This window comes from Procambarus clarkii, chromosome 10 (genome assembly GCF_040958095.1).
Source record: "Procambarus clarkii isolate CNS0578487 chromosome 10, FALCON_Pclarkii_2.0, whole genome shotgun sequence".
Lineage (NCBI taxonomy): Eukaryota > Metazoa > Arthropoda > Malacostraca > Decapoda > Cambaridae > Procambarus > Procambarus clarkii.
Genome location: NC_091159.1, coordinates 53,707,912 through 53,723,711, shown reverse-complemented (window position 1 = coordinate 53,723,711; position 15,800 = coordinate 53,707,912). Strand labels below are relative to the sequence as shown.

The 15,800-nt window shown below is 44.2% G+C and overlaps 1 protein-coding gene across 2 annotated transcripts in view; it reads left to right on the top strand.

The window, feature by feature from the left end:
* The first annotated feature begins 1,142 nt into the window (after positions 1 to 1,142).
* LOC123773346 (dynein axonemal intermediate chain 7 homolog) overlaps positions 1,143 to 15,800 on the top strand; it is a 17,191-nt gene continuing 2,533 nt past the window's right edge. The window contains exons 1-14 of one of the 2 annotated variants that reach the window (XM_069322166.1): positions 1,143 to 1,321; positions 2,361 to 2,501; positions 2,676 to 2,750; positions 4,069 to 4,167; positions 4,779 to 4,865; positions 5,151 to 5,304; positions 5,594 to 5,649; positions 7,006 to 7,051; positions 7,401 to 7,568; positions 7,794 to 7,956; positions 9,032 to 9,155; positions 12,021 to 12,170; positions 12,344 to 12,442; positions 14,220 to 14,444. In XM_069322166.1, coding sequence (XP_069178267.1) covers positions 1,208 to 1,321; positions 2,361 to 2,501; positions 2,676 to 2,750; positions 4,069 to 4,167; positions 4,779 to 4,865; positions 5,151 to 5,304; positions 5,594 to 5,649; positions 7,006 to 7,051; positions 7,401 to 7,568; positions 7,794 to 7,956; positions 9,032 to 9,155; positions 12,021 to 12,170; positions 12,344 to 12,442; positions 14,220 to 14,444 — 1,701 coding nt within the window. In that variant the 5' untranslated portion in view covers positions 1,143 to 1,207. The remainder of the gene's footprint in view (positions 1,322 to 2,360; positions 2,502 to 2,675; positions 2,751 to 4,068; positions 4,168 to 4,778; positions 4,866 to 5,150; positions 5,305 to 5,593; positions 5,650 to 7,005; positions 7,052 to 7,400; positions 7,569 to 7,793; positions 7,957 to 9,031; positions 9,156 to 12,020; positions 12,171 to 12,343; positions 12,443 to 14,219; positions 14,445 to 15,800) is intronic. The other variant, XM_069322167.1, reaches the window with a different exon arrangement.

Below are 15,800 nucleotides of genomic sequence, written 5' to 3'. Positions count from 1 at the left end.
TGAGAAGGTCCATCTTCCCTCAATCATGGAGGCTGTGTTTACATTTAATAATCAGTTTATGAGCCCCCGAAGCACTTAATTGTAAACAAACCGCCATATTTAGTTACGTAAATGGTTGATGAATCTTGTGAGAGGTTTATTTACTACTGTAGCAGCTTTCTTAAGTAACTATAGAAGAGTCTATCAGAACTTATAGCTTCTGCCACCTCAAGTTTCTGAAACTGCTCCCTCACGTGTACTCTCCTTCAGCTGTTTTTCGTTCTTCCGCTGGAACACGTAACAATTTACACAAGACAGTTCGCCAACGGATTTTAAAACCAACCTAACCCAAACCTAACCTAACCCTTACTAACCCTAACCTAACCTAACCCTAACTAACCCAAACCTAACCCCTAATCAACTCTACTTATCCCAAACGAGCCCTAACCTAAGCGAATACATCCTAAACAAACGATATATACGGTTTTAGCAATTAGAAAACGAGCTTTGTCGTACTGTATTGTATACAATTTGACCATCCGCTAGGCTGTGTCCATTCGTCCTTACTTGGTAGCTGGTCCGAATGTGGTTTGAGTTCCTACATGATATCTTCATATGTTGTTTATGAGTTGAGTATCTGGTCATTCATCAACATTTTCCAACTGATGCTGCTTAGAGGCAATCCTATCCAGGAAGAACAATATTCTGCATGTGTGGAAATACAAGGATGTTTTTGTGCAGAAGCACATTTCAAAGTAATGTCCTCAAACATAGATGGGATTACAAATAAGGCAAGTGAACTTAGGGAAAGGGCACAAGAGGAAAACCCAGATGTAATAGCAGTCACCGAAACAAAGCTGTTAGGTATCATAACGAATGTTTACTTCCTGTTATTTAGGAGAGCGGGAAGGGATGAATGAATGAAAGAAATAAGTGAGAATTAAGAGAATGAGAACGAGAAGTGAGGGAATGAATGACAGGAGTGAATGACCGAGAGAATTGAGTAAATGAGAATGGGAAGTCAGTAATGAGGGAAGGAAGTGAGAGAATGAGAGGGAAGTGAGTGAGTGGAGTGAATTTGGATGAATAAACAAAAATGAGTGTCAACCTTTCATGTCAACTGCGGTGTTGAGGCTGTGCTTATATCTTCCTCAGACTCCGGGAGGAGGAGGAGGAGGCGGCGAGGAAGGCAAGAGAGGCGGAGGAGGCGGCGAGACAGGCGGCGGCCATGCGGGAGCAGCAGCGGCAGCGTGGGCTCCAGCTCCTGGCCACCATCTCCGTCACCACCCAGCTCGACCTCACTATGGACTTAACACGGGACCGGCTCAAGGACCAGGAAGAGGTAAGGGGGCCAGGAGCTGGAGAACAACCATCACGCTACTCCCCGCTTACTCGCAGACACAAACAGTAAACACACACACTATTTCTGCCTTACTACTACCCTCAGGGCTGCCATACTTGACCAAGAACAAACCATCACATTTTCTACAGTACTGCAAGTCTACAGACCTCTTGTCTGCGCACGATTCAATAACATTAATTGGTGCCTGTATCCTGCATCTTGGTGGTGCTGTGCTCTCTTCCTCCATTAGCACATTATAGTCTTAATGGGCCTCGGCCAACACAACTCTCCCAAGATCGTCAACATTGTATTCTCATATGTTGTTGCTGACCTTGGAACCACTTGGGCAGGACGGTAGAGCGACGGTCTCGCTTCATGCAGGTTGGCGTTCAATTTCCATCCGTCCAAGTGGTTGGGCAACATTCCCCCCCCCCCCCCACCCCCTGTCCCATCCCAAATCCTTTCCAGAACCCTTACCCAGTGCTATGTAGTCGTAATGGCTTGGCGGTTTCTCTTGATTGTTCCCTTCCCTTCTCGAGAGCCTTTTATTAGCAATGTTCGAGGTCTTACGACTTACCTTTACAAGACAGTATTCATCAAGCATTTACGTGGATAATTACGAAACCTGTACATCTTTCCTTAATCATGATGGTTGAATTTGCATTTATAAAACAGTTTAGGAGTTCCGAAGAGATACGAGGATGTCTATAACTATAATAACGTAGAATAGCGAAGTCTTAAAGCTCTTAAGAAGTTTAATGAATACAGACGAAGCCGCCACGATCGAGTAAAGATCTACAGGTTTGGTTAATGGGTGCCTGAAGGAGCTCCAGGGAGGCAGAAGGATATTACTGAGTTTTAGGCGCACATGATAACATGCCACACTCGTCTGTCAAGAGGGTGGCATCCAACAAAATATAGGCTTTCATATCACACTAAGAATGACACAATACAATGTATCAGCTTTCACATCACGCTAAGAGTGACACAGGAGCAGCCCTGGCGCTACAGGAGTTAACATAGGGGTGCACCTCACCAGTGGGAGCGGATGATGCGGTGTGATGGCCTACCGGACCCGACCAGCGTCCCGGAGATGAACCGCTATCTGAGCCTTTGGAGGGCAGACCTGGACACCGGTACCCTCCAGGGGGCGCTCGCCAAGACCGACCAGGTCATCCACGTGAGTACTTGCCTAGTAACCCATGTTCTCTGTGTTCATACCTGCCTAGTAACCCCATGCTAACTGAGTTCATACTTGTAATGTCTAAGCATTTACGGCTTCCGCTGATACTTAAATAATACATAACAATGGTATCAATTGTACGTGATGGTGATTGTTGTTTACATTGGCCAGGTGATTTCTGAGCTCGAGGGTGTGATGGAGGAGACGAAGGAGGCCACGGAGAAGCAACTTCGGGATTGGAGGGAGGTCAGTCCTACGTGGTCCAGCCGTAGACAATAGCTGTGCCGGTATTAGAATTATGACGTCATAGCGTCGCCCAAACACCTCGTGGCCACCGTGTATAAAACTAACTTTTATATTATATTTTCGGGAGGTGAGGTTAGGTTAAGTAGGACAGATTAGGTTAAGCAGGATAGGTTAGGTAGGATAGGGCAGGTCAGGTAAGATAGCAGCTTAAGAGAGGTTAGGTTAGAATAGGTTAGGTTTGAATATGTTAGGTTAGAAGAGGTTAGGTTCGAATAGGTTAGATTAGGTTTGGTTAATTAGGTTAGGTAGGATTGGGTAGGTTAGGAGATGTTTGGTTTGGATAGGTTAGGTTAGGAGAGGTTAGATTAGGTTAGGTGAGTTAGATCCAACTCTGATTGTGTGCGGGAGCTTGCAACACCAGGAGTACTCTGGGGAGTGAACCTGGGAGCTTGCAACACCAGGAGAACTCTGGGGAGTGAACCTGGGAGATTGCAACACCAGGAGAGCTCTGGGGAGTGAACCTAGGAGCTAGCTTGCAACACCAGGAGAGCTCTGGGGAGTGAACCTGGGAGCTTGCAACACCAGGAGAACTCTGGGGAGTGAACCTGGGAGCTTGCAACACCAGGAGAACTCTGGGGAGTGAACCTAGGAGTTAGCTTGCAACACCAGGAGTACTCTGGGGAGTGAACCTGGGAGCTTGCAACACCAGGAGAGCTCTGGGGAGTGAACCTGGTAGCTTGCAACACCAGGAGTACTCTGGGGAGTGAACCTGGGAGCTTGCAAGACCAGGAGTACTCTGGGGAGTGAACCTGGTAGCTTGCAACACCAGGAGTACTCTGGGGAGTGAACCTGGTAGCTTGCAACACCAGGAGTACTCTGGGGAGTGAACCTGGTAGCTTGCAAGACCAGGAGTACTCTGGGGAGTGAACCTGGTAGCTTGCAAGACCAGGAGTACTCTGGGGAGTGAACCTGGTAGCTTGCAAGACCAGATAAAATCTGGTTAATGATCCCCAAGAGCTTACAATAGGCTACCATAAAGCTTACTGATCAACCAATCAGTATACTTTATTCCTGAACTAAAGTACACTCTGTCCGTGTATATATACGCTTGACCAAGTCTCTGAACTTACAAGACATATTTTATTCGTATTATGTAACATGATTTTATATTTTATATATAACATGATTTTATATGGTGCTAATTACTAACAAAATTAATTGCTCGTGAAGACTGTACTCTCCAGCGGTACAGTCACATTCCCTGTGTTCTGGGGTCCTTGAGCTCTGTGCCCAGTGACTCTACCGGGTGTCGTTACAGATCTGGCTGGAACTGCAGGAGGCGCAGAAGGAGAAACTGAACGAGGCTACGTACCACCAGCTGCTGGACCTGCGACCTCACCTCGACCATGAGACAATGGTGCTCCTCTAATTTGCTTAATTAACTACTATAACCTAACCTGCTTAATTAGCTAGCCTAACCTAGCAATACCTAACCTTACAAAATCTAATTTAAATCGTAAATTAATTAAAGTAGTCTTATTTAATCAAACTTTACCTTGTCTAACCTACCAAAAGTAACCTAACCTAATTTAACTTAACATAACCTAATTTAACTTAACGTAACCTAACTTAACCTAGCCTAGCCTACCCAGATATCTTACTTCTCTTATAATTGCCAAACCTAACCTAACCTATCCAAACCTAACCTAATCTAACGTCTCATTTTCATGACTGGTAATCCTAACGTACACGTTCATTCCGTAACTTGCTTCTTGTTTTTCGATAGTTTTACTAGTCAACAACTAAAACTACCAAACTAATAAATAAACGTAGATTGATCTCTAACTTAACAGAATAGTAAAAGTAAATACGAATGATAGGAATCTCAATAGCCATATTTGTCGGCATCAATTACATTGGCATATCATTGAGGCATAAACACTTTACACAAAATTCTTGTTTTCACAAATATTCAGAGTAATAAATCAGATAATATATGGTTAATGACTGTTGATTCTGTCGTGGAAGGTGTACTCGTTCTTCACCTCCTCTCCGCTGGTGTCTCTGGCTCTCTGGAGTAACACGACCAGGTCCCCCAAGAACAACTCCCACGAGGTACGTACCAGCCGAACGTTAAGTGGGTCAACAAAAATGATTTTGGGAAGCAGTTCAACCAATTTAATCTTAATTCATAGTTAATTTTACACCTAAATTTAAGGTGTAAACTTGATCCACCTTTCTGTCTTGAGTCATAGGGAAAATGAATGCAAAATGAAGTAAAGGGGCTGAGGTTTACCTTTCCTTCAGCTGAAGGACCTGGGGTTAACCTCTCCCTCAGGTGAAGGAGCTGAGGTTCACCTCTCCCTCGGGTGAAGAAGTTGACATTCACCTCTTCTTTAGGTGAAGGAGTTGGGGTTCACCTTCACACTACCAGCGGACCTAGTGGAGGCGGACTGCGTGGTCCGGGTCATGAGGACAGAGTATGACCACTATTCCAAGTTCGCGCGAACGTTCAACCCCCCGCTGGTGCAGGAGAAGGATATTACTCTGCTGGGTGGGTGTGTTGACTGCTTGGTGGGTATATTGGAGGTGTGGCGGGTGTTGCTGAATGGCATGTGGGTGTGCTGCATGTGTTTGAAACATGGTATGTTGTTTGTTGTAGCGAATGTGTTGCTATGTGCAGTAGAGTGGTTTTGTCAAGTAATACTTTCATCTTACGCAATTTACTTTGGCATTTGTCGTAATTACGACAAATAGAGAAAATAGTTTATTTGTCAGATAAAACATATTATTATTATTTGTTTTGACACTAAACTATTTTTTATTATTAATTATTTTATCAGAGGATGGAGGAGAGGAGGAGGAAGCTACTCCAGAGGAACAACCTCCGCCCAAAGAGGTGAGATCATGATCAATTTAATTTAATTTGCGTTAAATTTTAAATGATAATAATTTTTTTGTACGCTAAATTGAGCCGCAGTTCAGTATACGCTGTGTGAGGAGAGTTGTCAATACCAGCTCTCCCTTCAAAACTGTGTGTACTTTAGTAACCATTTGGGCTAACGTAAACAAAAATGTACTGCTGGACCCCCCAAAAAATCAAGTTTTGATGACCAAAAATCCCACATCAGAAGATGGAGAAGCGACGACGTTTCGGGCCGTCAAGTGGTATCTCTATTCAAGTTTTGCACTGGATTACCCCCAAATAGCATACTTAAAAAATTGAAGAATAACTAATAAGCGTAGCCTAATCCGTCCAGGGCTTAATTAAGGGTTCCTTGCGCTAATCTACGTTAGCTTAGGTAAAATTTAATACATATGTGTGCTATACGAAGACTAGGAGAATTTAGTTTTTCTTTCCATGCTCTCCGCAAACTTAATACTGCATGACGTAACTTAATACTTTGTTCACTGCAGCAGTCCATTTTTGCACATTCAATCAAATACTTGGTATAAATGGTATGATTTTTGCAGGATGGGTTGCTGAATACACTTGGCCGCCATATTGTAGAACCTTTGCGCCCAGTTCGGATGTATTTTACATATTATGTTTCATAGGCCTACACCATCGACCTATATATGGACACGGGTGGATCTAACGTTTATATTATTACTTTTGTCATATTAGTTAAACAGTATTTCTTTATTTAAATGTTTCATAAATATTACTTATATTTGCAAATTACTTAAGAAACATTAATCAAAATATATGTATAAATACATGTATATATACAATTTACAATGTATATGCATACAATTATGACAGTAATTATATATGTTAGTAACAATATCAGTAGACATTATTTATCGTTGCTAAAAATTACTAAATTTAAAATAACACTTGAATACTTGTGACAGCACTCCGTGTCACCCCACACAACACATGTACCCTCGTGTCACCCCACACAACACATGTACCCTCCTGTCACCCCACACAACACATGTACCCTCGTGTCACTCCACACAACACCTGTACCCTCCTGTCACCCCACACAACACCTGTACCCTCCTGTCACCCCACACAACACATGTACCCTCGTGTCACTCCACACAACACATGTACCCTCGTGTCACTCCACACAACACCTGTACCCTCCTGTCACCCCACACAACACCTGTACCCTCCTGTCACCCCACACAACATCTGTACCCCGTGTCACCCCACACAACATCTGTACCCCCGTGTCTCCCCACACAACACCTGTAATCCCGTGTCACCCCACACAACACCTGTAACCTCATGTCACCCCCACAGACCGCTGGGTCCAGCAAGCCTGAGGGAGACGGCAAAGAGAAAATGGGTAAGAACTCCGTTTTCTATGATGTATGACTGACATATTAACTATTTTGATAAACTTTGTCATAAATTCATTATTTCCATTCGTTATTAGCTATTAAAATTTACGCTGTTGTTACAGAATCACTACAATACTCAACTTTAATTTATTTGTATATACCTAGACTATAAAAACTATATTGTCATAATAGCTTACGAGACAGTAACTTACTACAATATGATAACTTACAACACTTCAATATACAATAACTGGCTGCAGGAAACAGTCCAGATGTATGAACAATTGCATGATGCCCCCTTAAGCTAATGTATTGCGCTGTATCGCATTATACAAGATGGCAGGTGTGTTGCAGGGGCGCCGCCTGTGGTGGTGAAGAGACAGAAGCCACCCCACCTGACGGAGACGGCGCCAGGGGAACTGAACCTTCGGCGGTACCGCATCCAGGGCGGCGTGTACACCATCGACCTGCTGGAGGTACCACCTCAGCCCAGGGTCATCGCTGACTGTACCATCACACAAGGTCAGTACCCACCTGGTTATTGTCCAGGGGTCAGTACCCACCTGGTTATTGTCCAGGGGTCAGTACCCAGCTGGTTGCTGTCCAGGGGTCAGTACCCAGCTGGTTACCGTCCAAGGTCAGCATATTAATTCGAGTTCTGGCTTAATTATTTCCCAACCCTTCTGTTTCTTGTATCATATCCTACCTCGATCTCTTCCCTGGGGGCCCTGACGCGGTGGCGGTCAGTGGAGGAGGTGTGCTCCGTGGCCCAGGTGCACTGGGTGGCCCAGTACAACCCGCCGGCGGCCCCTGAGGGCGCGGGCCAGCGCAGGCGGGACCCGGAGGCAGTCGAGCAGGAGATGAGGCAGCTGGAGAAGGAACTACAGAAGCTCCTCCTTATAACCATTAAGTACGTGTGTGTTAATGGGGCGGGGCTATATGGTGGGTGTAGGTGTTCCAGGGGAAAGGGAGGGGGGGGGGGTGGTTCACGTGGGGCTGGTGTACATGTGGAGGGTGGGGGGAGGACAGGTTCACAATAAGGGGGTCACAAAGACCAGGTTGGTGAGGGGAACCGGTTGACCACGTGGATGCATGGAGTGTAGAGTGGATACTTGCATGAAATGATACGGGAGTGGATACAATTATCAAGTGAATTAATATTTGGATAGTGAGTGAGTAATCGATAGGTGTAAAGGATTATATGAATAAATGGGTGGATACATTAATAGATGGGTGGGTGAAATGATGGATTATTTTGCGGATTGACTGATATGCGAGTGGTTTAAATTAACAGATGAACTGAGAAATAGATTGGTGGATAAATGGATAGCTTGACAAATGGATGGTTAGAATGATATATAGATAGATAGATGGGTTGATATTCTGACTGATGGGAGGAGAGAGGTAATGGACAGAATGATAAGCGTATCACTCACTTGTCTTCGAAGCGCAGCTCTCTAAATGTCTCACCGTCCTCTGCTCTAATTGTTAATAATTGCCAACGGAACCAAAATACCAGACCTAACCTAAGCCTAACATAACCCCTAACTTGTCCAAGGCATAAATTAACCCCTAACCTTTCAATGGTTTAACATAACCCCTAACCTGATCAAAGCATAACATAACCCCTACCCTGTCCAAGGCATAACATAACCCCTAACTTGTCCAAGGCATAACATAACCCCTAACCTGTCCAAGGCATAACATAACCCCTAACCTGTCCAAGGCATAACATAACCCCTATCCTGTCCAAGGCATAACATAACCCCTATCCTGTCCAAGGCATAACATAACCCCTAACCTTGTCTACTAAACAAAACCTTGATACAGAATAAAAAATATTAGTTAATACGAAAATTACGAGATCGATAAATTTGGATCAAATATTATTGTATCTGACATTAAACTCAGTAGGAAAAAAAACACTTTTTTGGACATTATATTATGCGTTGTGTTAAATGTTACAAGTATGGCATGGTTGGCAGGTTACCGGACTCTGCGTTCTGGTTCGAGCCCCCGCAGATGGTTCTGTGGGACGACGCCAAGAAGTGCTGGTCTAATGAGTACTTCCACGACGTCAAGTACAACGAGGACCAGTGTGTCATGCAGGTATGACAGCTAGTTATCGTGTGTTATGACAGCTGGTTATCGTATGTTATGACTGCTGGTTATCGTATGGTATGACAGCTAGTTATCGTATGTTATGACAGCTGGTTATCGTATGGTATGACAGCTGGTTATCGTATGGTATAACAGCTGGCTATCGTATGGTATGACAGTTGGTTATCTTATGGTATGACAGCTTGTTATCGTATGTTATGACAGCTGGTTATCGAATGGTATGACAGCTAGTTATTGTATGTTATGACAGCTGATTATCGTATGGTATGACAGGTTATAACAGCTCCCTCAGCCTCACCTGGGCTCAGCCTCACCCGTGCTCAGTCTCACCCGTGTTCAGCCCCACCCCTGCTCAGTCTCACCCGTGTTCAGACTCACTCGCGTTCAGCCTCACTTGTGCTCAGTCTCACCCGCGCTCAGCCTCACCCCTGCTCAGCCTCACCCCTGCTCAGTCTCACCCGTGCTCAGCCTCAGCCACACCCGGGCTCAGCCTAACTTGTGCTCAATCTCACCCCGGGCTCAGCCTCACCCGTGCTCAGCTACACCCGGGCACAGCCTTACCCGTACTCAGTCTTCTCTCTGGACAAATGATGCTTATTTAACGTTGAAGAATGTTGTTGTTTTAGATTCAGCTACTGGGAACAAAAAGTTGCAAGTAGCACGGGCTATGGTCAGCCCGTAGTGGACTTATTTGGCACAGGAGCGGTAAGTAGTACGGGTTATGGCGAGTCCGTAGTCGACTTACCTAACACAGGAGCGGCAAGGGCTATGGTAAGCCTGTAGTGTACTTACTTGGCATAGGAGCGGCAAGTAGCAAGGACTATGGTGAGCCCGTAGTAGACTTATCTGGCACAGGAGCGGCGAGTAGCAAGGGCTGTGTCCAGCCCGTAGTGGACTTACCTGGCACAGGAGCGGCGAGTAGCAAGGGCTGTGTCCAACCCGTAGTGTACTTACCTAGCACAGGAGCGGCGAGTAGCAAGGGCTGTGTTGAGCCCGTAGTGTACTTACCTGGCATAGGAGCGGCGAGTAGCAAAGGCTGTGTCCAGCCCGTAGAGTACTTACCTGGCATAGGAGTGACGAGTAGCAAGGGGTGTGTCCAGCCCGTAGTGTACTTACCTAGCACAGGAGCGGCGAGTAGCAAGGGGTGTGTCCAGCCCGTAGTGTACTTACCTGGCACAGGAGCGGCGAGTAGCAAGGGCTGTGTCGAACCCGTAGTATACTTACCTAGCACAGGAGCGGCGAGCAGCAAGGGCTTTGTCCAGCCCGTAGTGTACTTACCTGGCACAGGAGCGGCGAGTAGCAAGGGCTGTGTCGAGCCCGTAGTGTACTTACCTAGCACAGGAGCGGCGAGTAGCAAGGGCTGTGTCGAGCCCGTAGTGTACTTACCTAGCACAGGAGCGGCGAGTAGCAAGGGCTGTGTTGAGCCCGTAGTGGACTTACCTGGCACAGGAGCGGCGAGTAGCAAGGGCTGTGTTGAGCCCGTAGTGTACTTACCTGGCACAGGAGCGGTAAGTAGTGTGGGCTATGGTTAGCCCGTAGTGTACTTACCTGGCACAGGAGCGGCGAGTAGCAAGGGCTGTGTTGAGCCTGTAGTGGACTTACCTGGCATAGGAGCGACAAGTAGTACGGGCTATGGTAAGCCCGTAGTGGATTTACCTGGCACAGGAGCGGCAAGTGTATGGGCTATGGTGAGCCCGTAGTGGACTTACCTGGCACAGGAGCGGGGCTGTAAGTTTTGAATGAACGATGATAATGTTTATACGTTAATTCATTTACCGTCACTCGAGCATATATTGCTCAGGGGATATATGTACTCTTGTGTTTTGTATTGTGTGTGTGTATTCAGTGTGCTCACCTAGTTGTACACGAGTGTGTGTGTGAAAGAGAAAGAGAGTAGGAAGGTAGTTATTATTTGTGCTTGCAGGATCAAGCTCTTAGTCCTCGCTTTTATTAACGTCAATTATCTAATGTACTGATTTCCGACCTATTTTTCCGTATCAAATCAGCCATATATTTCCCTCTCTCAAATATCTCCAGGATGGAGCCCACTATAGCTGTCTAACTCTCAGGTACTTATTTACTGCCAGGTCTTACAGAGGCATCAGGTGAAATCCATTCTGCCCAACTGTTGTCTGTCTTTTTTAAGAATCGAACCCGGGTCTATCCACTGTGAATCACGGACACCTTCTCAAGCCCCCAAACATCATAACCCCCCCCCCCCCACCTTCATCCCGATGAAAGCCTGTCCCGGTCTTTACTCTGTAAGACCCCGTCTTGCCTACATAACAAACTTGGGTAATCATTGATGCTTTATTATCTGTGCATAGACAATCTTCCTAAGCTACGAATCACAACATAATTTAGTCACAAAATATCAAATAAAATAACTAATTAATAATCCATATCAAACAAATTCAGTATGGAAATAATACACATATTCATTGTTTATTTTTTAGATTATATGTCAATGTATTGATCTTAAATTTCGTGTGTCAGTAATGCCTTTATCCCAAGTTGAAGGATGAGAACACTCTGTAGCACAGTTGTCTGCGTCCTCCATTCACAACCGAAGGACATGGGTTCAATCCTCCGGCCAAGACAGAAACGACTGGGCACATTTCCTTTCACCTGATACATCTGTTGACTTAGCCGGAAATTAGGTTCCCGGGAGTTATTCAACTGTTGCAGGTTGCATCCTGGAGGAAGGTCAGTAGTTGGCCTGGGGGAGGGAGGGGTCCTCGGTAGGTCAAAAATACAGGCTTCTTGTTCCCGACAACAGGAAATATAAACAGACAAATGAAGAGAGCTTGCTTCGGGACCGTTAGTGTGACCGTTGTAACCGTTGTGTTGCAGGTTCGGACGACGCGTCTAGGCGTGATGGGGCTGGCTATGAACCGGTTCGCCAACCTGCCGTTCCAGAGCTGGGAGTTGAAGCCGGAAGGTGGGAGAGCTGTCACTCTCACTCTCATAGCTGCTGTGGTCGTTGCTCAGTTTACCATCATGGTAATTGTTGTTTGTCTGTCTGTCTGTCTCTCTCTCTCTCTCTTTTAATCTCTGTCTTGTGTGTCTCGTGTGAACATTAACCATGTGTGTATATATAAATCACGTATGTGTACACTAACCATATATATATATGTGTGTGTGTGTGTGTACATTAACCTTGTGTGTCCGTGTAGGAGGGGGGCCAGGTGTGCCTGGCCAACCTGCAGGACGGGGCGCGCACGGCCCTCTCTCACCTCTACGGGAAGCCTATGAAGCCCAACGCTCTCATCAAGGTGAGCTCTCACTCTCCACCATCTTATAAACATATCAACGCTACCATATAATTTTTCCAACCACTTGGGATGGACGGTAGAGCGACGGTCTGGCGTCATGCAGGTCGGCATTCAATCCCCGACCGTCCGAGTGGTTGGGCATCATTCCTTTCCCTCCGTCCCATCCCAAATCCCTATCCTGACTCCTTCCAAGTGCTATATAGTCGTAATGGCTTGACGATTTCACCTGATAATTCCCTTCCCTTCTTGCCGTAAGTGATTCTATCCATCAACTGTCAGCTCAGCTGATTACATTTAGAGCTTTTCTCGAAGTGCTTCAATCATGTGCTCAATTCAAAGCGCACTTAACAAACTTACAAAACACACGCAGAGATCACACTAACGTGATGCATCAAATGAACAAATCCACAAGGGCCGTGACGAGGATTCGAACCTGCGTCCGGGAGCATCCCAGACACTGCCTTAATCGACTGAGCTACGACAGAGTAAAAGGGTTGAAACTTTTTTAAACCCTTTTACCCTGTCGTAGCTCAGTCGATTAAGGCAGTGTCTGGGATGCTCCCGGACGCAGGTTCGAATCCTCGTCGCGGCCCTTGTGGATTTGTTCAAACTTACAAAATTTAAAATCAAATAATTCCCAGTTCACCAAGCTTATGTACAAAATCGTTATGTATGTGTAATGTTATTTTTTGCTTGAGGCAATACTAAGTTATAAATTGTGTGATATATATATTGTAGAGTTATTTAGTGCATCTCTGAGGACTCCTGACTGTGTTTGTATGGACCCTCAGCCTCGAAGAAGAGGATATGCAGCACCCGGGGGAGCCTTGTCCGGCTCCCGCGTGCGCTGACACATATTGTCTTCTACTACTGACACTATATATTTGTAATTATTTTATTTTATCTAAAATTTTATTACACAAAATGTGTTACAGCATTTGTTACATACACGGTACAAGGATAGTTGTCACAGGCTGTCGAGTTCCTCCAGCTCCTCAGATGGCGGGCAGGAACCATGATATGCAGTACTCACCTAGTTGTACTTGCGGGGGGTTGAGGTTTGGCTCTTTGGTCCCGCCTCTCAAATGTCAATCAACTGATGTACAGATTCTGGAGCCTACTGGGTTCTATCAAATCTTAGTGTGTGCGAGGGAAAACAGTGTGCGTTTCTCCTCTGTATCGCCACGCTGAGGCGCTGGAAAAGGAAGTTGGCTATAGGGTCTATTGTCCTCGTCTTGGAGAGGCCTATAATAATATTATTTTACACTCTCCTGGGCCTGTATGACCGGTTTCAACGTGGCGCCTAACTGACGTGAACAAAACCTTGTGTTAGGGGCGCTATATACGCTATACCCACTGTAGATGTCTATTATCTCTGAGGCTGACTCTGCAGGTGTTGTCATCTGTGTTGCAACATGCATGTGGCTCATTGCAAGCGATTAAATGAGATGGAAACTTGGATACGTGTATCTAAATGTCACTGACAACACTATATTATAATTCCTTACCAACTGGAAGGAAGTGAACAAACTTGATCATGACTTTGGTGCATCTATAACCCCACTGCGAAAGTCATGTTTTGCCATGTGACGATATATATTGATCGTATTACCTCTCATTATGTACGGGCTCACCATATCCCGTGCTACCTGGACATTTCGTTCTGAGTAGCTAAATCTAAAACAACAACAATTCTCATTATGTCATACTTCCTCTAGACTTACACAATGGAGGGGGGTCAACGTGTTCCTCCTCTATATGTGTGCTCCTGCCACAGACTCTACAATTCTACGGCATCAACCTGTTCCCCGACCGCGACTCCTACTGCTACATAGACGGCCTGCCGACGAAGCACCGGCCCACGGAGCAGCACCTTTACCGCTGCATGGCCCTCGTCGCCCCCACCGTCCACTTCGCCTGGAGTCGCTGGAATCTCTTGGCCGGTACGACCAAGCTCGTCTTCCAGATGAAGACCAAGAAGCTGGCCGCAGACGACACCCAGGTGAGAAAAGAACCTGTCTAGGGGCCACAGTGTATACAAATGTTATTTAATCCAAATTTTGTTACTGATGTCTAGGAATGAGTTTTCTAGCTTGGGTACGCGAGTCTGGCACGGGGAGGTGTTTTTCACTGTAGGGCACCAAAATGGCCCTCAGGCCCAATTCGACTATTATCAGGAAATGGGCTGTATCACGGGAAAAACTGTTTCTAGCCTAGATGTACACGATCACAGTTATTAAGATCTCTCATTGTTTACATTATGAAATATTACGTTTACACGAACCATTTGTGTCTTAAAGCAAACGAACGGGATAAAAATTAGACATGGTTCTCGTGAACCATGTCTATATATATATATATATATATATATATATATATATATATATATAGACATATATATATAGACATATAGATATATATATATATATATATATATATATATATATATATATATATATATATATAAATAGGAAGGGAGTACCACCTCTAGCTGGAAGAAGGGGGACCCATAGCCTCGGAGGAAACCACGCATAACGCATTAGAGGGAATGTTTAGATCCCCTCCAATACAGTTTATATATATATATATATATATATATATATATATATATATATATATATATATATATATGACAATGTCAGACCACGAAGGAAAAATGAAACAGGAAATTTCCTTAAGTACTTTCGTATATTAAATACATCTTCAGAAGGTGAAGACCTTCTGAAGATGTATTTAATATACGAAAGTACTTAAGGAAATTTCCTGTTTCATTTTTCCTTCGTGGTCTGACATTGTCACATTCTTAATCACGTGTTTATTTTCGTGATATACATATATATATATATATATATATATATATATATATATATATATATATATATATATATATATATATATATATATATATATATATATATATATATATATATATATATATGTATATCACGAAAATAAACACGTGATTAAGAATGTGACAATGTCAGACCACGAAGGAAAAATGAAACAGGAAATTTCCTTAAGTACTTTCGTATATTAAATACATCTTCAGAAGGTCTTCACCTTCTGAAGATGTATTTAATATACGAAAGTACTTAAGGAAATTTCCTGTTTCATTTTTCCTTCGTGGTCTGACATTGTCATATATATATATATATATATATATATATATATATATATATATATATATATATATATATATATATATATATATATATATATACACATATATATATGAGAGTGTCAGATCACGGAGGAAGAATTGAAACAGGAATTTCCTTAAGTAGTTTCGTATTTAATAATACATCTTCAGAAGGATCTTAATACGAAAGTACCTAAGGAAATTCCCGTTTCAATTCTT